Source organism: Rhinatrema bivittatum, chromosome 3 (assembly GCF_901001135.1).
Source record: "Rhinatrema bivittatum chromosome 3, aRhiBiv1.1, whole genome shotgun sequence".
Taxonomy (NCBI): Eukaryota; Metazoa; Chordata; class Amphibia; order Gymnophiona; family Rhinatrematidae; genus Rhinatrema; species Rhinatrema bivittatum.
Genome location: NC_042617.1, coordinates 37,135,030 through 37,162,364, shown reverse-complemented (window position 1 = coordinate 37,162,364; position 27,335 = coordinate 37,135,030). Strand labels below are relative to the sequence as shown.

Below are 27,335 nucleotides of genomic sequence, written 5' to 3'. Positions count from 1 at the left end.
GGGCCCCGGGACTTCAGCCTGGCGACTAGAGGGAGGAGCCGGGCCTAGCTCCGGGGTGGGAAATATAAGGGTCTGCCAGGAGAGATGGCAGAGGGATCCGACAGAGGGACAGGTAGGGATTTCTGCACCTCCCTCCTCCCCCCTTCTTTCTAGGGGAGCTTTGTTCCCTCTTCCTTCTGCCAGAAGGTCAGACCCAGCAGAAGGTGGGCCAGCCCCCCGCCCCTTCTGACTATAGAGGTGCCCCTCCCCATTCCCTAAGTCACTGTCCCACCCCAAAGGAGCCCGACGCATCCCCCAGCCTGAAAAATATTCTGCCTTTTCAGGATCTTGACCATGGAGAGGGCCTGATGGATCAACTCCTGTCTGGGTAGCCTATCTCTGACCTGGGGGAGGGAGAGATCCCTGGGGATCAGACTCTCCCTCCCTTTCTGATGGCTGCCTGCTGTCCGTCCCTTCTTCCCCTCCCTCCCTCTCTCTCTGGTTATTCCTTGATTACCTGCTAATCTGCCCCAATGTGGCCTGGCACCAGGTGTGGGCCAGAGCCCAAGGGGGGTTGGGGGAAGGGAGGAGGCCCCAGAAGAGCTGTCAGTCCTGGAGGGCCCTTTCCAAGGAGGGCAGGAACATAATGTGGTCTCTGTCCCCAAGACACAAGTCCCTGGACCTGATGGGGTGGGGGTGGGGAGAGAAGGCCGTGACCTGGTACAGAGCTCGATGGCCTCTCAGCCCCCTGCCTCCTCCTTCAGCCGAGGCCATGAAGAAGATGGCTATAGCAGAGCAGATCTGGGAGGAGGAATGAGGAGCGAGCAGCCATGAAGCTGCACTGGACCTGCCCCACCCTGCTTTTTTCCCTAACTAGAAGCACACTCTTCCTCTCCTTCCCCCTGCTAGGCACTCTCCAATTCCATCTCCCACTCAGTTTCTTTCCTTGCCTCCAAGAACTCTCCCATGCCCTGTCTTCCTTCACCTCTCTCTCCTCAGCCCTGAAATAAGACCCTGCCACCAGCAGCTATCCAGCCTGGGCTGCAATAGCAGCATCTGTCACATCTCTTCCAGTGAGCAGCAAGCCCTGATTTTAAGTGACTGTGTGATTTGGCGCCCTGGATTTTTCCAGCCCTGGGTCACAAGCCCACAGATAAGCGGAAGACATAACTAGAAAATTCATAGGAATGGGGCATTGTACAGAAAGTGATGTACTAGCATCTAGATACACCGAAGCAGTAGCAAATGAGAAATACAATAAAATACTGGATTGAAACTGGAAGATTGCAGATTAAGGGGAGAGCAGAGGTAGGTCAGGATTGGTGTAATTCCTATGTTCTCAATGGAGTTTGCGATCCAGGTAGAAAGTGCTCCCTAAAGTGCTCTCTTTGAAAGTAGTGTGAAGTGTTCAGGGTAAGAGCTTTTTTTGTGGCGTAAGCTACCTGTCGAAATGGGGCAAGAAAGGAAATATTGTATGATCTGGTAAAAGATGAAGACCTGGCTCTTTCCTGAAATGGAAACATCTTAGGCTTGGGGACTCTGGTAATGGGGCTGAAGGCTTGGCTTTGGTTCAGTTATGACATGTGTTTTATAGAGTGAATGTGGTCAATTTTGTTCTATTTTTAAGTTTTATTTTGTTGTATTTTTATTAGTGATTGTATACTGCTTTCATTTGGTCTATAAAGCAGTAGATTTATTTTTTTTTTTTTAAATATGAAGACACAAATAGGTCGCAAAGCAACCTGAAAAGACACGTACGTATACAAATGCTCATAGTCTAAGAAAATCATTGACTTAGAACAGGGATAGGCAATACTGCTCCTAGAGTACCACAAATAGGCCTAGTTTTCAGTATATCCACAGTGAATATGTATGAGGTATACTTGCATGTACTGCCTTTTTAGCAAATCTCTCTCGTGCATCTTCATTGTGGATATCCTGAAAACCAGACCTGTTTGTGGCACTCCAGGACTAGAGTTGCCCATGCATGACTTAGAAGCTGCCATGGCAGAAGAAAATATTTTGCAAACAGGAAATCAAGGCTTAGTGATAATTTCCCGTTGATAGCACAGCTGAATTAGACAGTTCCCATGACAGCATGGCTATCAGGGCCCGGGAGGTGGAGCTGTCCAAAGACTAAGTCAGAGCTTTTGCTCTATGCAGCTGCGCGCGTGTTCCCGCGCAGGAAACAATCTCGTCAGTCTTTCTTTACGTGTGTGTGATCGCACGCGGAGTTGACTTCTCAGTTTTTCTTCACTCGAAACAGAATGTCTCAAAAAGCAAATCCGAGGCTGTCGGGGTTCAAACCTTGCCGCTGTGGTAAGATCATGTCCATTATTGATGGACATGATCATTGCAACCACTGCCTAGAAGCCGACCACATCCAGGCTGAGTGCATACATTGCGGCCGCATGTCACCTCGAGCCCGAAGACAGCGGGCACAGAAGATGGAGGACTTGAAAAATCGCCCCGGTGGGTCATATGCCCCTCCTTCCGAAACTCACTCCTCACCGGGCCCAGCAAAACCTCAGGGCCTACCGTCGCAAAGGGCCTCATTGATGGAACCATCAACCTCCAGGCCTGGAGGCACAGGAGAGCCCAAGCAGGTTCAGAGGGGTCGAGACCCCCATAAAACTCCATCTAAAGGTAATCGGGACAGGGCGCATTCAATGCACTGCTCGCACCTGGAACACGTGGTGCAAGACAGGAAACATGGCACCGAGGATCCTTTGAGCCAAGAACTGCGTCGACCACTGCAGCCGAAGCCGATGCACCATCCATCGGCACCGACACACAAGACATTGGCGCATGCGTCAGATCATGCGTCTACATCGAAGCACGGCGCTGATGAGAAGCATAAGTTGAAGCCATCGATGCACAAAGCTGCAAAATTGCTGCAAAAGGCGTCCCACACGACGAAGGATGTCAAAAAGCCGAAGCATTCCACTCACAGTGCGTCTAGCCACTTGACAGAAGGAAAATCAATAGGGACTGGGACCAGTCTTCCTCAAAGGCATAAGATAGCCGCCTCAAAACATCTAATTACCAAGCCTTCGTCCAGAGAGCCTCCTGTGCAAAAGACTGGACATGATTCCCGGCGATCTCGCTCACCCAATGTTCGAGGCTATCCACCTCATCCGGTGGACAACTGAATCTGGAAGATCACTCTGCCTCAGAAGATGACTGGGTTAGGGTCCTTTCTCATTCCTTTTCTTCGTCCTTGGCATCACAAGTATTTTCTGACCTTTCATCCATCGCGGGACGACGTACGTGGGACCAAACCCTCCAGGAACCACTTTCAAAAAAAGCGGAAAGTAGAGGATGAACGGGGATGGCATCGCACTCAAGGTGAGACAACTGACTCTGAGATAGTTCGAGCAGCCGTACTCCCAAGGCAGCGGTGAGAGAGTTCCTTTATAAATCGCGATACTAAGGGATGCAATGAAATTGGTTGGCCACGATGTGGTCGATGGTACGCCGCTATGGCACTGAGATGAACCCCGACCGAAGAAGTTGCGAGACCTCCCTTGTATAGTGTGTGAAGGTAGCCTAGCAGGAATTCAGGTGAACAGTCTAAGTAGCACATTTAAGATTAATCAGAGAAAATTCTTTTTCACTCAACGCACAATAAAGCTCTGGAATTTGTTGCCAGAGGATGTGGTTAGTGCAGTTAGTGTAGCTGGGTTCAAAAAAGGTTTGGATAAGTTCTTGGGGGAGAAGTCCATTAATGGCTATTAATCAATTTTACTTAGGAAATAGCCACTGCTATTAATTGCATCAGTAGCATGGGATCTTCTTAGTGTTTGGGTAATTGCCAGGTTCTCAGGGGCAGCAGTGATGGTATCTCCTACAGGGAGGAGCCCCATAGGGAACTGAAGCCCCCTCGAGGAGAGAGTACCTGTATAGAGGATAGGCACCTGGAAATAAGCAAAGGGCCTCTGAGGAGCAGGACCCCAGGTTAGTAGAACCCTGGAGGGTGAAGGTGGCTTCCAGCAGGGTAGAAGCGGCAGAGCAGCTTCAGACCAGAGCGAATCCAATCTGTTGCTAACTCGGCGAGAGTCAGCAAATGGGCAACCTTTTGAATGCGGAAGCAGTGACGTCACTCGAGGGGGATGCCCCTGAGGTTCATGCCAACACTGCTACAAGATGTGAGGCATGTGCGCGCACCCTAGGAGGCCTCAGGTCAACATGGCGGGACGCCGTGCCAGAGCCGCTCCAGGGAAGCCGGAGGGTGCGGCAAGGAGACGCTACGGACACCATTCTCCCGAGGCTGGTGGAGAAGGCTGAAAAAGAGATGAGGCATGTCGGGCGAAGCCATCTGAGACCTGCCGCAACAGAGCCCATCCCTGCAGCGAAGGAAGAAGTTTGGCGGTGAGGCCTGGTGCATGCATGTGAGAATGGGTGCCTGGGTGAGTGCTGGTGGGTGTGAATGGGTGCCTGGGTGAGGGCTGGTGGGTGTGAATTTTGAGCGCGTGTGTGGTTGAGAGAGAGATTGGTCAGGGAGGTGGTGTGTTTCTGGGTGAGAGAGATTGGTCAGGAAGATGACTGGTGTGTGTGTGTGAGAGACCAAGACTGGTAATGGGGTCTAATTTGGGTGGGCGGGGTGGAGTGTGTGTGAGGACAGAGCTTCAGCAGCCGCTGCTGCTTCTGGTGAGTGCTTTTGGCCTGCAATCTTGCTTCTCCCACTGACACTCCTTGTGACTTTAGGCAAGCCACTTTATCCTCTGTTGTCTCAGGCACCTACTTAGATTTATAAGCTCTTTGGGGAAGATACATATCATACCTGAATACCTATTGCCATTGTGTAGTGCTGCATATATCACTATTACAAATGTGTTCTTTTTTTAAGTGCCAAACTTCAGCGTATTTCTGCTTTGGGAGATTGATAGTGGTATTTTGCAAATTGCAATTTTAGGCTGTGGTTTCTTCTGCATAGTAGCATGCTGAGGAGTTGGAATGTGGTTTTTTTTGTCGTCCTCTAAACCCTATTCCTGGATGACTCCAGAAACCCTCACCAGCCTGATAAATGGAGAGGTCACTGCTCCTCCAAGGTGTACCCTTAGCACTGTTTGTTAGCCAGCAGGGAATACTACTGCCTTTCCCTCTTCACCCTGGGCCTCCATAAACCACCCAACGGAGAAGAAATGTGATCCATGTCACATGACAAAGTTTGGCCTTTGAGTACATGAGAATTTCTTAGCATCCATTCAGATTAATCCAGAACAAGTGGGTTATGCACCTCTACTAGAAGATGGAGTCAGAGCAAACTGACATCACAGTTTATATACCCCTGCAGTGACAACAGCCTGTCAGTATTCTCCATCTCCAGCAGATGGGGACGTGTATCTCCCTATTGGGAATTGCTTCATTTTGAGAGAGGAGAAGAATATTCGCTCTGCTCTCCTGTGGTAATACAAATGGTCCCTCCCCCCAGTTGAGAATTCCTGAGGTGATTTCCGTGGGCTCTCAGATGAGTTCCTTGGTCTGGTAGCTGCTTTTCAGCCGGCGTGGACTTAGCTGCAGGAAGCCAAGCACAGCAGTGACAGCACATGCGCTCTGTTCCTCCCCCCACGCAACCGGAGATGGTCTCTGTACTCAGCCAGGTAAGACTGAGCTCCAGTAAGTTTAACAAAAAAAAAATTGTAATATACAGAGACTTAGAAGGAGGCTTTTGTTGTGTAGGGCTTCCTCCCCCTCCCAGTCTCCATGCTCTGCACGATGATACGACATTCGTTCCACTCCGTGGGAGGTCGAGGGATATGAGCAGCCTGGTGGGTTGAGCAGCCTCCTTAGGCTAGGCCGCACTCCAAGGCTCTTCCGCTGCATAGTAGTCTGCAACAGCATTTCATGCACTTTCCCAGGCACCACTCTACAGTGGTGTTGGTTCAGCGTGTGCATCTAGCTGTACACCCAGTATTTGGCCACAAAGCTAGATTCATGCCCCCAGCCACCGCTCAGCGCACTTTTGGCTATAATGGCACCTATACCTAAGAAGCCTTTTCCTTTGCATTGCCTGTCATATCGGGGCATCTCAGCCAGGAGTGCCCGTTAATTTGTGCCAGCACTGTTTGGAGGCGCAGGGAGAACTATCTTCCTCTGATTTCACTAAACCTGGTTCTTTCCAGCTGTATGTAGGTCTATTTAAAGACAACTCAGGTGCAGTATCTGAATTTGGACCTCCCCTAACTGGTTCCTTAGCAGGGAACAGTAGCTTAGTAAGTATGCCTCTGGTGCCTCCTGGTTTGGATACTTCTTTCAAGGGTTGCAATCTTTTGTTCAGGTGCAGCCTTCAGCTCTGTCCAATGCTCTCAGAGCAGAGGCGCAGGTAGGAACCTTGCCTGGACCTTCTGTTAAGCGCTGGAGTACTCTTAGAATGGCAGTGGGATTTCCCGATAGAGATCCGGATGGCATGGATGATGGTGAAATTCTTCCAGAATTAGAACAATGCTAAGGTTCGTTCATAGATATGAGCTGCCAGCTCTGATCTCCCAGACCTTGGAAATGCTCTAGGTTTGTTGTGCCTGACGCCCTCTCTCTGCCCTCCTTACCTCTATGGCGCCTCCCTCTCCGTCCACGGGAAGACTGGCTACCGCGGCATTCTCCTGCCACTTGTCCTTGGGCGTTCCCGGACTGGCTCGATGCTGTAATCGCCATGTTTCCTGGAGGCCTAGGGGCGCGCATGTGGCACGGCCCCGATTGAAGTACCGGCATTGGCGTGAACCTCGGGGGCGTCCCCCTAAGATGACGTCACCCGCGACGGATATTTAAGATCTTGGAATTTGCTAACACATGGAGTTAGCAGGGGGTTTCGCTACCTAAGCAACTCTGCCTCCTCGGACTTACCAGAGGTACCCGCTCCTCGGGGGCCCCTCGCTTTGTTTTTTCAGGTGACAGTCTGGAACTGGTACTCGCTCCTCGAGGGCCCTGATCCCAGACTCGCTTCGTATACTCTTCTGCCTGGAAGTCTTCACTACCAACTATATCAGCTACTTCAGTGAGTTACCTTCGTTCTCTCTGAGCTTTCCCTGGAACCAGGTACTCTCTCCTCGAGGTCCTATTTTTTCATTTCAATTTGCACATTTTTGATAAAGTGAATGTCTTTGTTCAAAAATACACTATCATGCCATAAATTTATGTGAATCAGCACTGTTAATAGCCACTTATTAGAGCATGGCATTGACACTTAGCTTTAACGTTGTTAGAGGAAATGCTTGAGACTTGGTGGTGGAAGTTTTATGCGGTACAAGCCTGACATGGATCGCGTTTCGGCATGTGACAGCCTTCAAGGGGCCAATTGTATCTATAAATTTAGAGAAGTTGGATCGACTGTTTGTCCTTCATGGTGGTACTAGACAGGGAGAGCCAGCCTTGTGGGCTACCAATAGCTCACTGGATTAAGGAAGTAGTCATGGCCACATACATGGGTGCTGGGAAGCAGTTACCTAGTCAGGTTAGGGCTCATTACACTAGGATTCAGGCAGTGTCCTGGGCAGAAGTTAGATTGTCTCCTGTCTACGTTGCCGAGCTATGACTTGGTCCTCCTTGCATACCTTTTCCTGTTATCTGGATGTTCAGGCCCAGGGGGACGCGGCCTTTGCACGACCGGTTTTGACTGCACTGCAGGCAGCCTCCTGCCCTATTTGGGAGTAGCTTGGGTACATCCCACTTTTTCTGGATTCATCTGACTGGATGCTAAGAAATGAGAAATTACTACTTACCTGATGATTTCAATTTCTTTAGGACAAACAGATGAATCCGTCTTCCCTCCCTTGGCTGCCAAATGATTGCATAATGATCCTCCTGTGAGCCTACATGTTACAGGGATTACTGGTAAGTATTACTCCAGTCCCTAGACCAGTGTTACATTCTTGTCTGAGCACAATGTTGGCTGAGTGTTGCAATGGTTATCCATTTTCAATCACGTTTTGTTGCTAGTCTGTCCACAGTTGCTTTTGAAGAAAATACCAGCAGGCTGATGTTGCTGCAGGGGGTATATATACTGTGACATCAGTTTGCTCAGTCTCCATCTGCTGATAGTTACATAACCCACTTGTTTTGGATTTATTTATTTATCGAGTTTTATATACCGTCATTCGGGTTTGCCATCACAACGGTTTACAATTGTCGATGGGAGGGGGTATGTTAGCAGGTTAGCAATTCAACATGTTTATACTCAGATTACAATATACATTTACAGGATTAAGATTCAAATTACAATATACAATTACTGCAAGAAGTTCGTTTGTAGAAGCTATTGAGTATTTGTCTCTTTTGGTTTGATTGTGTAACCAGATGGATGGTTTTCATTGAGTATCTAAGTAGGGTTTGGTAGATGGTTTTCACTTAGTGTCTGAGTGGGCTTAGGTGGATGGATTATCATTGAGTGCTTAAGTAGGCTTTGGTGAAAAGCCAGATTTTTAGGTTGGGTTGTGTCCTCATTTTGAATGGAAGGGAGTTCCATAATTTGGGGCTTCCAATGGAAATGGCTCTTTCTCGGGTTGTGTTGAGTTGCGTGGTTCATGTGAGAGGAATTTTTAGGAGACCTTTGTTTTGAGCGTAAGTCTCTCGTTTTGGGGTGTGGAGTTCGATTGTTTTAGTTAACCAGCTGGTTTGTTGACCTATGATAGTTTTGTGTAGTATTGTTAGTATTTTGTAGTCTATTCGATAGTGTAGGGATATGAGGGATGGAGCGATATGGTCGTGTTTTTTTTTTTTTTTGTTCCAGGTAGTATTCCAGCGGCTGCATTCTGTAGGATTTGGAGTGGACGGATTGTGGTGAGAGGTAGGCCGAATAGTAAGGAGTTGCAGTAGTCTAGGTTGGAGAAAATGAGTAGCTGTAAAATTGTTCTGAAGTCATCTTGAGAAAGGAAGGGCTTGAGTCGTCTTAGGGTTAGTAATTTGTGGTATCCTTCCTTTATTCATTCTGACTGTCCTAAAGAAAAGGAAATTATCAGGTAAGTAATAATTTCTCAATTAAAAATATATAGGTATGCAGAAATACAGGACTGGAAAAACTCAGGTGTCTAAAAGTTGTCCAACTTTCCAGTTTAAGACACAGTGGGGCATGAGTGGTGGAGTGCTGCAGCAGCTTCTTTGAGCAGGGCCCAGCCCATGGAGAATTTGTGGCTGCAATAGGAGGGAGAAGAAACAAAAGAAAGAGGAGGGCTAGAAGACCTTAAGTATCTGGAAAGGAAAGCAGAAAGTCAAAGAAGGAACTCAAAACAATTACATAAAAAAAAAAAGCAAAATAGGCACATACAAAGCGCAAAAAAAGTTTATCAGCTCCTAAATATTTCTTAATTCTTATATAAATACTTAGTCCAATCTCCTGTTGGACCTCCTTGTTTGTGGATATATCTGCTCGGGGGAGGGGGGGATTTTAAAATGTATGTTAAAGGTTTGGTGTCTGGGCAGCCAATTATCTAAAAGCAATCTCATAATGCACATGCTGAGGACCTGAAGTCAATGTAAGAAAGTGGGCTGAGGAAGCAGCATTCGCAGCTCCTAGAAGGAGAAAACTGCAGCCATTGTTTAACAGTGATGATAGGTAGTGGCCAGGCTCCATGTGCACACTTGACTGGATTTCATAGGGAACTGTGGTCTCTGGCCCCTGACCAAGAACTGTCGCTGGGCGTGTGTTCTCTGAAATAGGGGAAATATCTTTCCTAAACTAGGATGAAACATGGTTTTAAATCTTTTTTTTTCTCAGTTGGTTTAAAAATCTTATTTAAAATCAAGTGGTAGAAATAAAGAATATATTTGGTGGTAATGGGGTTGATTCATCGCAGTTTGAAACGCAGAAAAGTTTTTGTTCTCGGCACAGGCTAAAAAACATTTTATCATGTTTTTTAAAAATGCTGCCAAGAGGTCCTGTGAGCCTTGGCAATCCCTATTAGACTGCCTTTATGCGAGGCTTTGCACCTGCCTCTCTGCACTACAGTGACTTCATTACAGTCTGCATGAAGCTTATCTCACACCCCATTTGCATACATTTATTTGTATTTGTGTGTTCTGACTTCAGGTGTTTTCAAAGCAACTGTTGCCGAGAACATTCCTAAGACATGACCCACTGGTTTCATCGCAACCCTTTGAAGGCAACGGCTCCTGTGCCATTCAATTTTTATGGCGTTGCTTCAACCCCTGCTGCTTCAAAGATTTGTAGGTAAGTGTGGAACGTTCCAGACTGACAGCAAACCCCAATTCTATAGCTTTGCTTTTCTCATGAAGCCAAGCGGATAAGCTTAGGTATATTGCTTTTACTTTTTTTAAAGCCTCGTTCTCGTCTGAGTACAAATACTTATCAAGTGCCATACAGTTGTTAGTACAAGAGGTGGGCAAAGGCACCAGCAGATGCTTGTCTGTCTAATTTAATTTAAAAACAAGTTCTTCAGAAACTCTTTAATTAAAATGTTCTTGGCAGTTTGGGTATATGTAAGTTCTTTAATTTTGCAGTTGGCATGAGGTAGTGTTCTTTTTTAGCATTTACTTCTATTTTGTGTGCATTGCAAACTTTTTTTTCTGGGAAGAGAAGTCATAGGGGCCCCTAAGCTTAAAATTTGAAAACTAAAACAGCTTTTGTTATAGAGTGTGTTTTCAGGTGTTAACTTACTATAACTTATACATGTCTACAGAGCTGGCTCAAGGTTGAATGGTGCCCCAGGCAAAAATTGTTGCTGGTGCCCCTCTTCCCCTTTGCTGCTTCTCTCTCTCTCTCTCTCTTCCCCCCATCCCTCCTTATGGCATTAGTCCCTTTTTCTCCCTCTTTGCATGCACACTCTCTCCCCCTTCCTTCCTACATTCTCTCGCTATTCTCTACTCCTACTCCTTCCCCATCCATGCTGCTAGACCAGGCTGCTCCACACTCCATGGCAGGCACTCATCCTGTCCTGGATCCATAGCTGCTTTAAACACTTAAATGATGGAAAAAAAAACCTTCTGTGGATGGGCCCTCTTATTTTTTTTTTCAGATTGTCCACCCACTCATACCTTTATCCAACTAACACTTCCCACCTGATTGCTAAGTCTCCCCCTACCTTAATCTTTACTCCCTCTCCAAATTCTTATTTTCCTCACCCATCCCTAAATTCAAGCTCTACTCCCTACCTCTGTTAAAACCTTGAAACTTACCCCGCCTGGTTTCCTCCCCAGAGATAGCCAGTGATGAATCAGACTTTCCGTTTCAAAACATAACATTTATTAAGTAGCTTAGAGATCTTATAAGAGCTGGCAGGATTTGTTTATTTTATGCATGCATACAAAGTTAAGATAGCAGAAACTATAAGGAAAATCAAGATTGTGTTTTCCTTATGGGAGTAAATGGAGCGAGGTCTCACAGAATTTAACTGTTCACCAGGCAGAGCCAATATACTCATCGTTTTAAATTTGTCTTAGTCTTTTATATCCTGTTAAACATGGTGCGCATATGCTTCCCACCCTCCACTCTCATCCTCTGTTTGCTGGTAATTTTCCTTCATGTGCCTCTGACATCACATATTCTTCTTACTCAATGCTTCCTTTATTTCTTGTAACTTTCTTGGCACCTTTCTTATCAGGAATTCACTCTGCACTCTCATGCCGTTCTCAGCCTCAGTTGTTCTGTCTCTGGGCTGAATTTTTTTTTTTCTCTTCAGGCCTTTTTATTCCAGTTACTAGTCAACATGGGGCAGTTTTCTTTTAAAGCAGCAATTTAACAACTAACTTAAATCCTCACCTCCCACATCTCCCCATAATCCAAAAACTATTCTCCACCTGTCCAGTTACTACTACCCTTAGTTTTCAAAAGGTTGATATTCAAAAGCCATTTAGAAGAATAACATACGTTTATCTAAATGGCTTCCCTGGCTATAATCAGCTCTTATCTAGTTAAAGTCTAGCTGGGTAATAAGTTAGGAGGCTAGAATCATGGAAACTGTTATAAAGAATAAAATCACAAAACGTTTGGACATGGTTTAATGGCACACAGCCAGCATGGGTTTACCCAAGGGAAGTCTTGCCTCACAAATCTCCTTCATTTTTTTTGAAGGGGTTAATAAACATGTGGATTAAGGTGAACTGGTAGATGTGATGTAATTAAGTGCCTTGTGAAAATCCAAAGTCCCTCATGAGAGGCTTCTAAGAAAACAACTAAAAAGGCATGGGATAGGAGGCGATGTCCTTTTTGTGGATTGTAAACTCGTTAAACGACAGGAAACAGCGTAGGATTAAATGGTCTGTTATCACAGTGGAGTGCCTCAGGGATCTGTACTTGGACCGGTGCTTTTTTAATATATTTATAAATGATCTGGAAAGGGATACGATGAGTGAGGTAATCAAATGACACACAATTATGCAGAGTAGTTAAATCTCAAGCGGATTGTGATAAATTGCAGGAGGACCTTGTGAGACTAGAAGATTGAGCTTCCAAATGGCAGACGAAATTTAATGTGGACAGGTGCAAGGTGAAGCATATAGGGAAAAATAACCCTTGCTGTAATAACACAGTTAGGTTCTGTCTTAGGAGTTACCAGGAAAGAGATCTAGGCATCATGATGGATAATAGGGGCGTGCATTCGTTCTGGTTCATGGAGCCTGAAATTTTGGGAAAAATTCATTTTCGGAGTTAGCGTGCGCTAACCCGAAATTCTGGTGTCGTCCCCCCCCCCCCCCTTCCGAATTTAAAGGGTCTGAACCATGGGAAATACAAAATTTCCCACAGCGGGCTTTGCACATCTCTAATGGATAATACATTGAAATTGTTAGCTCAGTATGCTGTGGTGGTCAAAAAAGCAAACAATGTTAGGAATTATTAGGAAGGGAATGGCAAAATAGTGAATGTGGTCATGCTTCTGTATCTCTCCATGATGAGACCATACCTTGAATACTGTGTGCAATTCTGGTTGCCACATCTCAGATATAGTTGCACTGGAGCGTGCAGAGAAGGGCGACCAAAAAAAGAAGCATGGAATGGCTGCCCTATGAGGAAAGGCTAAGGAAGTTAGGGCTGTTCAGTTTGGAGAAGAGATGGCTGAGGGGGGATATGATATGACTCGAACATGTTAATTTAAATCTGTTATTTTTCTCTTTCAGATAATAGGATTAAGGGGCACTCCATGAATTTAGCAAGTAGCTCACAAATTGAAGAAAATTCTTTTTCACTCGGTGCATAGTTAAGCTCTGGAATTCATTGCCAGAGGACGCTGTTATGGCAGTTAGTGTAACTGTTTTTAAAAAAGGTTCGGATAAATTCTTAGAGGAAAAAATCCATAAACTGCTATTAATAAGGAACAGTAGCTTGAGATCTATTTAATGTTTGCGTGCTTGCCAGATACTTGTGACCTGTTTCCAACAGTGGTCAATACAAGATGCGGGGTTTGGTCCCTTGATCTGACCCAGTATGGCGCATCTTATGTTCTAATTTAGCCGGATAAGTTAGGGTAGTCCAAGGCCATAACTGGCAGGAGTTATATTAACTAGTTAACTCCAATTTTCAGAGTTAGCCGGATGGCTTATTCAAAGACCTAAAGAGCTGACCTAAAGTTAGCTGGCTATAGTTAGCCGGCTGACTATATTAAATAGTGTGGCTGCACTATTGAATGTCTCCAAAGTTATCCAGATTTAGTTTATCCAGCTAACTTTGCTATCTGGACTGTCTGAATATAGATCTTCAAGTCTACATGCTTTTCTCCCCCCCACCCTTCCTACACTATTTACAAATAAAAATTTTTTAAAAAGCAATAATTCTGCATAACATAAATATTGTTAAGATTTCACTTATGTGGAGATTTTCTTTTTAAAGAATGTATCTCACTTGTAAAATATGAAGGACTGTATGACTGAAGTCAAAATTTAAATGGTTGTCTGGCTAACTTTTGGAGATAATGTAGAAAAAGCCTTAGTAGATGATACGAGAGAATAAACTACAAGAAACACGTATTCATAAAAAATAACACATAAGTAAATATTTTTCTATGGGACCATCATATAAACCCCAACAGTTGATATCTTTTAGAGCATTAATTGTGCTCCGTGCCCTAAAAGATATCAACTGTTGGGGTTTTTATGATGGTCCCATAGAAAAATATTCTTATGTGTTTTTATTTTTGATGAATACGTTTTTCTTGTAGTAACTTTTGGAGATAGCCAGACAAATCCCCAGGTATAAATTTTTCCCTTACTGCCTAGCTAAATTTTGTCTGGGAAGATTGTCTCCTGGACAAAATTTACCTGTCAAAAAAAAATGTCAGTACAGGGGATGTTCCCAGGGCATGTTTTCACTTTTTCTGGGCCGTGCTGCCTGGACAACATTACCGGAGTAACTCTGGGTAAATAGTAGTCCCCAGGATACCTGGACAACGTTAGATCAGTCATACAGCAGACTTGGCTTTGGACTGAATAATATCCAAATAAAGGTACTCAGAATTAGTCGGGTAAATCTTACCTGGGCACGGCCAGCTGAATATTGACATTTATGAAATTGTGCACACACACTCCTACTAGAGCTACCCAGCACACTCTTTTTGCAGCTAACTTGGACCCAGCAGCATGTCCGTGGGTTATCCCTTCTTCTGCTGTTTATGTAGAGCCCAAGGTACATTGTGTTGTACAGAACCTGCAGGTAGTCAGACTTGCAATGATTTGGAAGACACTACCCCACTTTTGAGCCCTAGTTATTGCTTCAAGTGCTCCTTCCTCTGTGCTGCCATCTTCTTTTTTTTTTTTTTTTTTTGTTCTGTGCCCATGCAGTTTAAATAGATCATACTTGCACAGTTTGCTGGATAGAGAGGAGAGGTGCCAGGAGGAATATCTAAGTCTGCCTATTTAAAGGTGCAGGGTTGCATCGGTTGGCAGCGATTTCAGTACAGCTTGACTGGGAACACCTGTATCTATCTAACATTTACCTAAGTTGCCTCTCCTGGGCCTTTCCTAGCCAGTGCCAATGCTGTTTAGCCCATGGCTGACCATACCAACAGGTGATGCGGTGGCTCCCCTTGTTACTCTGCATTCTGGGCAACCACCCAACTTGCCTTATCCAAAGGCTGACCCTGGATGTCCACCTAGTTAAAGAATTGTCTATACTGTAGAGAAAAAGGTCAATGTTTTCATGGTCCGCAATTACACCCCCAATGCTCAACCCCCAAGCTCAACTCCCCCTCAGGTCCTCCCACTATGCTCCACCTCCTCCTCCCCCCCCCCCTCCCCACCTTATGCCAGCATCTTAGCTGCCTCTGCTACTTGTAAATAATACCAGCAATGCTCGATCTCAAGCTCTGCTTCCCCCCCCCCCCACCAGTCGCATTCTCCCTCCCAATGCTCTTTCTTAACACAAGTTATGTGTAATCCCATACGATGTTCCCATGAACTCCACCCCCCCCCCTTATGCCAGCAACCATAGCTGCCTCTACTATTTGTAAATATTAACTGCAATTTTTGGTATTAAGCTCTGCTTCTCCCTGTTCAATGTACAATGTTCAATGTTAAAATGTAATTTTCCTAACTTAACTTGTTGACTGTAAACTTGTAACAGAGTATTTTTACTCTCCTGTTACAAGTTATTTGTAAACAGATATGATGTTCCCACGAATACCGGTATAAAAAAAAATGCTAAATAAATGGTCCATTAGACATTAATTTTAGCACAGTTGAGTAAATTGTCATGTCACTGATCCTTGACCACTACTCCATGCCTCTGGAAAAGTGAACTACTGTCTTTTGAAATCTTATGCTGCAATAAATCTGAGCCTATAAGTATCACTAGTTTCTGTTTTATCTACATTTAAATTTTCCAAATTAAATGGGAAGTCTGTTTTTCTTATTACTATGTTATATTAATACTATATTTATTTATCGAGTTTTAAATACTGTCATTCAGTTTCGCCATCACAACGGTTTACAAAGTTTCGATGTTTAACAGTGTTCAAAGTTCTTACGCTTGTTAGCATAGTTATCTGTCGTTATAAACATAGTTTGGTAGTAACTTGTATAGGTTAATTTATGTGTATTGGATTGGATCTGCATGTTTATATGGGCTGGTAGGGAGGGAAGTTGAAGCATGGGTTATAGGGTATTTTGGTAGGCTTTGGTGAACATCCAAGTTTTTAGTTTTCTTTTTTGAAGGTTTTTAGATTTTCTTGTGTTCTCAGTTCGGTTGGGAGGGTGTTCCATAGCTCTGGGCTTCCTAGGAGATCCTAGAGCCAGTTGTGTTTTCATGATATCCACAGTGAATATGCATGAGGTAAATTTGCATATCATGGATACTTGGTATATGCAAATTTATTTCATGCATATTCATTGTGGATATCTTGAAAACACAACTGGCTGTGGAATCCCCAGGACAGTTTTGGGAAACCCTGACTTAGATTAATTAGAACCAGTGAATATGAGATGATATAACATCTTTTTTTTTTTTTTATTGAATTTAATGTTTATTTTCAAGAAATTTTACATCTTGAATTGAAATTGGAGATACAAATTCACATGCACACTTTAATACAAAATTAAAAAGAAAACAAAACAATATCTCTGTTCTAAACTTTAAGTTCACAATGGATTCCAAGAACTCAACCTCAGGTATAATTATATTCTAATAATGCTAGAAAGAGAAATAAAGGCTGCCGTATGGAGTACTAAATCATACATTTTACGGATTTATATGCCATACCTATCACTCACTCAGCTGTAATTGGAGAAGAGCTGGTAACAGGAGTAATTTTATCTGAAAGAAAAGCGGAAAGCTGGTTTGGCTGAAAAAAAAAATGTAAGACCTTGATATTTTACAATACATTTGCAGGGAAATTTTAAAAGGTGTTTTATTTCTATCTCAGTGACCCTAGGTCTTAAAAGAAGCTGTTTCTTTTTTTGAGTTCTAGACAAATCTGGAAAAATATTGGCTTTATGGTCCATGAAAGTTTCTGTACAATGGCGAAAATAAATACATTTTTAATGTCCATTCCTTATCGGCCTCGAAGAAACCAAACTACTAATGCAGCAGGAATAATAGAATCCTTCTGAGTGGTTTCAAGGATATCTGTTAGATTTAACTGTGAAGGCACAATTGATGTCAAAACTTGAAACCCCTTTCTGATTCAAAGAGTTCTTTCTCTTGAAAGAAGGGATGTAATAAAAGCTTGAGGTTAAGGGGAGTGCTTGTTCAGGAACTTTAAGAACTTCCAGCATGTACTTCTTCCACGTGTCCTTTGGTGAAATCAACTGATCTCTGGGAAAACTTATAAAACGGAGATTTTTTTCCCCTTAATCAAATTTTCCATGTTTTCCAATCTAACAGAAAGCAACTGATTTTCCTCCTTCAAAGATGCTTGAAGTAGCAATTTGCTACTTAGATATAACGTTAATCTCTTCTCCAAATTAGTTTCCCAGTGATCTAATACTTGTTTTTATTTACATAAATGGGAGAAAATTGTCAGACCTGAATACATGTTCAGTATTACCAATCATAGGTCTGAAAAAAACTAAATATTTTATATCTTTTGGAATTGTGTAATTATTAAATTATGGAGCGTTTCATTTATATACAGTTGTGCTCATAAGTTTACATACCTCTAGCAGAATTTGTAAGAGGTGTACCATTTTAAGAAAACATGAATGATCAGACAAAACACATGTTTTTAATGTTTCAAATTAAACTGTGCTACTCTGTGATTCATAATCATTAAACCAGAGAAATAAGGGAAATTATAAAATGGTCCTGTTCAGAAGTTGTATACCCTTAATTCTTAATATCATGTATTGCCCTCTCTTGCATCAATGGTGGCTTGCAGTCTTACGTGATAGTTGTGAATGAGGCCCTTTATTTTCTCATGTGGTAAAGCTGCTCATTCCTCTTGGTAAAAAGCCTCCAAATCCTGTAAAATCTCTGGCTGTCTAGCATGAACTGCATCTTTGCGTTATCCCCAAAGTGACTCAATGAGGTTGAGCTTAGGAGAATCTGATAACCACTCCAGAATCTTCACTTTCTTCTGCTGCTGCAACCACTGAAGGGTAAACTTGGCCTTATGTTTTGGATCATTGACATGTTGGAAATTCCAAGTGTGCCCCATGCACAGCTTCCTGGCTGATGAAGGCAAATTTTCCTCTATTTTCTGATAAAATTCTGCATTCATCCTGCCGGAAATACTTGAAGAAACAATTAAAAAGAAAATAAATGAATTTGACCACAGTAATGCCTCCTCATTCTTTTCCCTCACTTCCCCTGCCATCTCCAATTCAGCAGGAAATCAGCAGGTTTCTCCTTTCTCCTGCTTCAAATGAAGCAAAGTCCAAAGACTCTGATGTGCCACTCATCCAGGGAGGGATGAGTGTGCCTACAGACGAGGCCTCGCTGAGCCCAAACATCGCCATACCCCCTGCACAAAGACCAGCAGAGACAAGCCCTGGAGGGGCTATTGTAGAATCTATCGTCGAGGGAGCCTCTGCTACTTTGGACACAATTTCAAGAAGTGGAGGAGAGGGAGACTTGAAATTAGAAACTCCTTTGAGAGGAAATTTAGATCAAATAGTCCAAGATAACAGTATAGGCCTACCTTCCCGCCCTGCAGTGGTTACGCTTGACTCACTTTGGGGAATGATGGAAGGGATGTTTGTTAATATTAAGGGGCTAGAAAGGAAAGTGGATAGTTTAATAATAGGAACTCAACAAGACAAACTGCAAACACAGAAACAAATTAAAGAACTAGATGACAGGACAAAAGAATTAGAGAAATCCCAAAAGAAGAATATGGAATTTCATGTGGCTGTCGTTAAAGATAGAGATGCTATTTCAAGAAGATTGGAATCACTAGAGAACACAGCCAAGAAGTATAATTTAAGAATTCTTAATTTTCCTAGAGTGATTGGGGAATTACCCTATATCACTCTTAAAACTTTACTTGTGGAGATTCTTGGCTCTGTCTCTAGTGAAAAAATAACTATAGTAAATTGTTATTTTATACCGAAGAAAAGAAACTTAAGTGACAGACTAGAACAGCCTTTTCAAGGAGATTTGACAAACTTTCTCGAATCTAGCGCCCAAATAATTGATTGGGGAACTCTTTTGGTAAATTTCTCTTTATTTGAGGACATAAATTTAATAATGAAAAACTATTTCCAAAAATATCCTGTCAATTTCATGGGTAAGCAGATTAAGATATTTCCCGATCTAGCTCTTTCAACACAATTACGGAGGAAAGCCTTTTTGGCTTTACGCCAAGGGGTAATTGATGCGGGTTATACTTTCACCTTGAGATTTCCGTGTAAGTGTGTCTTAAAAAAAGAATGATCTATACATTTTCTTCTCGCCCGAACAACTTAAGGATTTTTAAGAACAGAGGAAAATCCCAGCCTCATCCCCAATTTTGAGTTAAGTAAATAAAGTAAATAAGTAAGTAAGCAAGTTAATATGAGCCCCTTCTTAACAAATTTCTTGTTGTAATAAACTCCCTATGAGTTTCATCACTGTGCAATGACCCCTCACTTATGCTTAATACTAATGAGACTGGAAGTGTTTAAATGTTTCTTATTTGTAAGCTTAACTTCACAGAGGTGAAAGTATAGTTTGTTTTGTTTTGTTTTTGTAAATCACATCCAGATCATGTATTTCATATACAAACTTTATTTAAATTTGTTTGTATTTTACATTTGAAAATTGAGAAATAAAGAATTAAAAAAAGAAAAGAAAAGAAATGAATTTGACCACAGTAATGCCTCCTCATTCTTTGACTCCTGGGATAAAATCATCCATGAAATAGCAGACACCTTATGCCCAATCCAGGAAAAAATGTTCCAAAATGAATGCAACACAACTAAACAAAAGAAACCTTGGTACAACAAAGAGCTAAGACATTCTAAACAGACCCTGAGAAATTATGAAAAGCAATGGTGGAAATGCTAATCTACAGTTTCACTGGAAAAATACAAATCTCTATTAACAAAATACCTTGAACAAATCAATAAAGCAAAAAAAGAACACTGTGCAAAACTGATCCATGGCGTAATATTTAATTCCAAATTACTCTTTGAAATAGTTAAAAACCTAATCAAGGACCCATCTTCCTCTGTTTCTGAGTTTTCAAAGAACTCATGCAATGAATATGCCAAATCACTGCTAAACAAAATCAATAATCTAAAAACACAATTCTCTACCAACTCATCAATAGAGCCTGAAGAACAATCCGGTCAAGCAAAATGGAACTCATTTGACCCAGTATCGAAATTTTGAAATAAACCAAATCCATCACTAAAATGAAGCCTGCCACCCACCCTTTGGACCCTATCCTTGCAAGTGCTCTGAAAACAGTAAACAGCATAATAACTCTGATATTCGCAACCATAATAAACCACTTGCTAGCAGAAGGATTGGTCCCCAATAGAGCAAAACAAGCTGTAATTAAACCAATTCTAAAAAATAAAACTGGCAGAATAGACAATTGGGACAACTACTGACCTATATCAGACCTGCCTTTCATCGCTAAAGTCCTAGAAAAAGTAGTGTTACTACAATCACCTTGAAGATAATATACTATACCCTAACCGATTCTGATTCAGGAAAAAACACTCAACAAACTCTACTCATTTCCTTTGCTCACATTGTACTCCAGGGATTTGACAACAATGAATCTTATATCCTGGAACTAATTGATCTTACAGCAGCATTTGACACAGTTGACCACTGCCTGCTATACCACCAACTGAAAGAAATTGGAATAGATGGAAATGTCAACAAATGGTTCTCCTCCTTCCTAAAAGATAAGACATTTCAAGTCAAACTTGAGACAAATATCTAACATCTTCCCAGTTGATACAGATGTCCCCCCAAGGTTCAGCTGTCTCAGCCAATCTATTCAACATTTGCTGCCTATATGCACACTACTGGCAAATCTAGGAATCAACTTCTTCCTAAACGCAGATAACAATCAATTCTACATCCCTTTTGACAAAACATTTGAAAAAACTGTCTTCCCTATCAACATACATGAAAGAAAAACAACTTTCCCAACTGAAACAAATAAAAAAACCCCTGAAATTGTGTGGTTAAGAAGAGTCAACGATAATCAAACAATACTAGACCTAGGAATTATTAATATTATTCCCTCAGATCAAGTACGAGACCTAAGAATACAAATCGATTGAGAACTTCACCATGAAAAAGCATTTAAGCAAATTTAATAAAAACAGGATACACCAAGCTGAAAATATTACACTGGCTGAAACCTCTACTAACAATACAAGATTTCTTCACTTATTACAAACATATTTTCAAACTTAAACTACTGCAACTCCCTAATACTAGGCCTACCTTCAAGTTTACTAAAACCACTACAGTTACTCCAAAATGCCTCTGCTAGACTATTACTAGCAACAAGGAAATTTTGACCTCATCACACCCCCTCACTGATGGCACTCCATGGGCTTCCTGTGCAATCCAGAATTCACTATAAAGTATTAACTCTAATATTCAGTATCATCAACAATACTGACCATTGCTTATTAGGCATGACACTTCAACACTACGCACCACAGAAAACCCTAAGATCACAAAACAAAGGACTTCTAACGGTGCCTTGTACTCAGAACACACATCTAATGCAAATAAGGGACCAAATGTTTTCCAAGGCAGGTTTCAAGTTGTGGAACTCCCTTCCAGAGTCATTACGCCAGATAACTGAAAAAAAGAATTTCAAACATGAACTGAAAACATGGCTCTTTAGAAAAGTTTACGATTTAACATAAAATACCAATATACTGAAAACCTCAACGTCAATACAAGAGACATTCGGTTCGATCCAGTAAGGCCGCGGTAAAAACAGTGAGGTAGTGTCAGGCGCACCCTTCCTCCCCGCACGCACAGTTCTCTTCACTAACTCCCCGATACTCTCCTCTAATCGCATGCAAATGCATGCCGCGGCTGTGAAGCGTTAGGGAAGGGTTATGCCCGCGCAACCCATTTTACTGTATAGGCGCTGTAACAGCGCCTATACAGTAACCTGGGTGCGCTGGTACCTGTCATTTCAAATGACATTTGAAATGACAGGCACCAGGAAGTGTAAAAAAGTTTAAAAAGTGAAAAAAACAAAAAACCTGTGTGTTATATAAAAAAATAAAACAATTTTAAATACTTGTCGGAGGGCCGTGGGTCCAGGCGGCCGGTGGGCGGCGGGCAGCCATCAGCGGCATCCGGTAGTCCCTTCTCCCTTCCTCCCTCCCTCCCCTGCCTGGATGAGCACCAAAATCGCACGGGCGGGTCGGCAGCAGGATCCGGGAGCGGCGGGTAGGCAGCAGCGGGGTCCGGGGGGGCAGGGGCAGTGGCAGCGGGGGGGGGGGGGGGGGGGCAGCAGCAGGGGGGCGGCAGCAGGATCCGGGAGCGGCGGGTAGGCAGCAGCGGGGTCCGGGGGTGGCAGCGAGATCCGGGGAGCCAGCAGCGGCAGCATGTTCGATCGCGCAGGCAGGTAGGTGGCAAAGTAAAGATGGCCGCCAGCACGGGAAAATCGTGCAATTGGCCGCTGAAGACGTGATGTCACACCCCGTGACGCCAAACGTCGTGACGTCACGTCTTCAGCGGCCAATTGCACGATTTTCCCGTGCAGGCGGCCATCTTTACTTTGCCACCTACCTGCCTGCGCGATCGAACATGCTGCCGCTGCTGGCTCCCCGGATCTCGCTGCCACCCCCGGACCCCGCTGCTGCCTACCCGCCGCTCCCGGATCCTGCTGCCGCCCCCCCGCTGCCGCTGCCCCGGACCCCCCGGACCCCGCTGCTGCCTACCCGCCGCTCCCGGATCCTGCTGCCGCCCCCCCCCCCCCCCGCTGCCGACCCGCCCGTGCGATTGTGGCGCTCATCCAGGCAGGGGAGGGAGGGAGGAAGGGAGAAGGGACTACCGGATGCCGCTGATGGCCGCCCACCGGCCGCCTGGACCCACGGCCCTCCGACAGGTATTTAAAATTGTTTTATTTTTTTATATAACACACAGGTTTTTTGTTTTTTTACACTTTTTACACTTACCATAGCAGGCCCGAGCCTTGCTACTTTTTCGTTTGTTTTTTTTTGCCCTGGTCCCGTCCGGTCTCCTGCAGCCCCGTCCGGTCCGGTCCGGTCCGGTCCGGACGGGGCTGCAGGAGACCGGACGGGACCAGGGCGGGTAAGCAATGTTTTTACCCTACACTACACTACACTACACTACACTACACTACACTAACTCCTACTAGGGGGAGGCGGTAAACTAGCAGGTTAAGGCCGCGGCAGAACAGCGGGTTACGGAGGAGATAATATCAGCGCCCGTTACAGTATCGCAGGGGAATAGCTAATTCCTTCATTATACAGCTTTTTCGTTCATTTACATGCCGGGTGCGGAAAGGCTTATGCGTCTGTTTTCAGAAGCGATACGGACGCGTGAAACTGGACACTGTATCGCCGAACTGCCTTGCGCGCCCGAATTGTGCGCTACGAGCACGTTACAGACGGGCAATCCTCGAGCGGACGATACTGGATCGAGCTGATTGGTAGTGAAGTGAACAATAAGTAATGACTGAAGTAAATTATATAGGAGGTCAAATTTGAACCTGCATTTGCTGTAATGCTGACTTTGAAAATGTATGAATATGAAGACTATAAATCTGTCATGTTGACTAAGAATATATAATCTGTAAGAACATATATCTGCTGTGATTTTTGACCTAGATTATGAATACTGGCTCAGAATGTGATTGTTAAACATTAACAATGATCTTGTAAACCATTGTGATCTTGTTCTGGAATATATAAAACACCTAAATAAATTCCCTGTGCCGCTGAGGCTCATATACCTTCAAAACAGCAGACATCCATCTCCATGCTTCATGGTATGGATGGAGTACTTCTCTTCATAGCACCTATGGTTATGACCATAAAGTTCAGTTTTGGTCTCATCGTTCCAAATTATTTTCTTCCAGAAGTTTTGAAACTTCTCTAGGTGCTGTTTGGCATATTGTAAATGGGCTGTTTTGTGGCATTGGTGCAGCATTGCTTTTTTCTGAGAGCTCTACCACACAGCCCATTTTTGTTCAAATATCTCCTTATTGTGCAAGTTGAAACACCCACACCACTTTTTTCAGAGAAGCCTTTATTTCAGTAGAAGTTGGTTGTGGTTTTTCTTTGCATCCTGACAAATTTTCCTTGCAGTTGGGTCTGAAATCTTTCTTGGTCTACCTTGGCATTAACAGAACCCATAATTTTTTTTTGTTTATTGATCAGAGTTTGAACCGTACTGACTGGCATTTTCAAATCTTCTTATATCCTTTTCCTGATTTTATAAAGTTGAACTACTTTTCCTCACAGATCCTTTGACAGTTCTTTTGCTTTCCCTATGCTTCAGTAACCACCAAAGTCCGTGCAGCCCTGGATGAAATGTACAAAGATTTCTCAAGAGCTAAGAAACTCTTTGACTATTTATACACATACTAATTACAGTCAAAGGCACAGGTGTGTGGATACATACCCTTCACTGACATCTCAAACTGTGTGTGTCAACTTGAGTGTATATGTTATCAGCCCAAACATTGAAGGATATGTACACTTTTGAAAAGGACCATTTTGTTTCCCTTATTGTTGTGGTTTGCTTAATGATTATGCCATTATGTAATAGTTTTTAATTTGAAACACTTTAAAAATAGATGTTTTGTCTGATAACTCTAGTTTTCTTAAAATGCTACACGTCTTACAAATTTTGCCAGGGGTATGTACATTTATGAGCACAACTCATAAAAAATTGTGAGCACAACTCAAAAAAAAATTGTGAAAACCTATAATCTGGTTGAATGTGTCTTGTTCTTTAAAGTTCTATTCATATGACTTTTTTTTTTTTTATTCTAAAGCTCATCACACTTTAAGTCATAACAGGCTGTTTCAACCAGCTGATCACAAAAATGATCTTTCTTGCAGTATATGACTCATCTTAAATACCAGGGGAACTAGACATTGTTCTGTCAATGAGCTTGAAATTTGACAAACTTTTCAATGAGACAAAAATTGCCTTCCGTTCAATAAAATAGACTTCTCACACAAAGTTTTCCTTATGGCATGATCTGCAAGTTCTTTTAAATGTGCATGAAAACACAGAGCTCTTCGACATGGTAAAAACGCCGATGTGACCGTTTTTCTTCTGAGGCTGCATCAGGGTTTATTCTGTAACCAAAAGGGAAAATCAATTGTCTAACAGTTATCACGTGTTGGGGTAGATTTTAAAAAATTGCGCGATTGCGTACTTTTGTTCGTGCACCAGGCGTGAACAAAAGTACGCTGGATTTTATAAGATCTTATATCCGGGGTCAGCGCGCGCAAGGAGGTGTACATTTGTGCAACCTGCGCCCGCCAAGCCCAGCGCACGCTGCCTGTTCCCTCCGAGGCCGCTCTGATTTCGGAGTGGCCTTGGAGGGAACTTTCCTTCGCCCTCCCCCCACCTTCCCCTACCTAACCCACCCCCCCTTAACTTTGCGTCGCCGGCTGGCAGCCCCACTCCGTGTTCTGGTCCCGGGGGCTGGTCCGGAGGCCGCGGCCACGCCCCCGGAACACCCCGGGCCGAAACCACGCCCCCGTTGCCGCTCCGGACACGCCCCTTTTAGAAAGCCCCGTCGGCGGCCTATGCAAAATAGGTGCGCTGGCGCGCGAGTGCCCTGCACACATAAATCTGGAAGGATTTACACGCGCAGGGTTTATAAAATCCGCCCCAATATGTTTAGTCAAAAATTTTAAAGGCCATAAATCTTATCTTATTGGACAGTTTGGGGTTTTTTTGTTTGTTTTTCATATAAGATCTACACTGCATCAGTTTGTGTCTGAGTATACCAGACCATTTTAAGCTGAAACATTTCTCTTGGGAGCATGTTCCCAATATAAAATATTATTTGAAATAAGTGTCCAACAAATGATTTTCTCTTTAGCTTACAGAATGAGCTCTGATGCAGCTTCAGAGTAAAACGTTGGCTACATCAACATACAAAAAATTTCAAAGAGCTCTGATTCACAGTTTGTTTTGATGTGCATTTAAAAGAACTTGCAGATCATGACAAAGAAGAATTTGTGAGACGTCTTCTATTTTATTGAACGGAAGATAGTTTTTGTCTTATTGAAGAGTTTTTGGATCTTTGTCAGACTTCAAGCTTGTTGGCAATACAATGTATAGTTCCACTGGTATTTTAAAACCAGTCATTTACTGCAGGATAGGTCAACGTTTTTATGATCAGCTGGTTCAAAATAAAAAAGCAAGACACGTATGAATGGAATTTTTCAAAAGCAAAATACATTCAACCAGATTATAGGGTTTCATAATTGTTTTAAAGAATTACAAAAGAAAGATGTTGTATGTGTGTGAATGGAACTCCAAAGAGTAAGATACATTTAATCAGATTTTAGGGCTTCATAATTAACATTTCTTCTAACATGATTGCTTCCAGAGGAATGTGTCTACTGAAAAAAAAATTCACAAGTAATCACTTAGTTTGTGTAAGTATTTCTTGATAGAAGAGTAAGTATTTACCATGTGTACTTTTGGTACACTATACTAGTACACAGAGGATACTTATATATAGACTTCTTTAATGAGGTAGATAATTTTAGTTGTGCTGGGGGGCATTTATTTGCCAAATATCATCATTAAATACAGTTTCTATAATATAATGGTAACTTTGACTCCACTCCAGTTGCTTGCAAACTCAAGTATTGGTTTCATCTTTCACTTTCTTATATTCCAATTGGCTAATAGCCTGATAAATGCCTAAATCTTCATTTAACTAACTCAGAAGTTATCCGGCTAAATGCTTTTGAATATGGACCTCTTTAACACTAATATGTATGCCTACATGACATGAAAAGATGATCCATTTCATTGTGAAGTTACAATAGCATGAAAATTACATTGATAGAAAAAAACTGCATTTTATAGAAGTCATATTTTGCCATTTCTTTTTTTTCTCAGTGAATTAAGAACATCAAGGGCACGACTTCTGGAACTGTTCACTGATGCCAGCTGTAATGTAGAAATGATGAAAAATGCCACAGATTCATACCTTTCATTGCTGCAAGGTAGGGGGTCTTAAAATCTGTGCAGTAAAATTTGAAAATTTATTTTTAGTAATTCTGTTTGTATATTGTAAACGTTTTCTGAATGGGGTAAGCTTAGTGAGTTAAGCAACTCTGGAGGAAATGACTGACATTAAGAAAATTAAAATCTATAGTGGGTATGTGCCAGACAGTCACCATGGTTGTTTTATATACCTGAGCTTTATGACAAGATAGTGTAGTCAAAGCTATTCTATTGCAGTCACATGTCTGTCTGTCTGTCTGCATGGACTTTTCATAGGATTGTTTAGCAAATTCAATTTTAAAGAAAGCAAAGATCTACCCCTCTGATAGGGGAC

The 27,335-nt window shown here is 42.8% G+C and overlaps 1 protein-coding gene across 7 annotated transcripts in view; it reads left to right on the top strand.

The window, feature by feature from the left end:
* BROX (BRO1 domain and CAAX motif containing) overlaps window positions 1–27,335 on the top strand; it is a 158,762-nt gene that overhangs the window by 49,594 nt on the left and 81,833 nt on the right. For 6 of the 7 annotated variants that reach the window (XM_029593132.1, XM_029593133.1, XM_029593135.1 and 3 more), the window contains 2 exons: window positions 10,001–10,141; window positions 26,894–27,000. In XM_029593132.1, the coding sequence (XP_029448992.1) occupies window positions 10,041–10,141; window positions 26,894–27,000 (208 nt within the window). In that variant the 5' untranslated portion in view covers window positions 10,001–10,040. Of the gene's footprint in view, window positions 1–7,719; window positions 7,810–10,000; window positions 10,142–26,893; window positions 27,001–27,335 lie in introns of all 7 variants that reach the window. The other variant, XM_029593136.1, reaches the window with a different exon arrangement.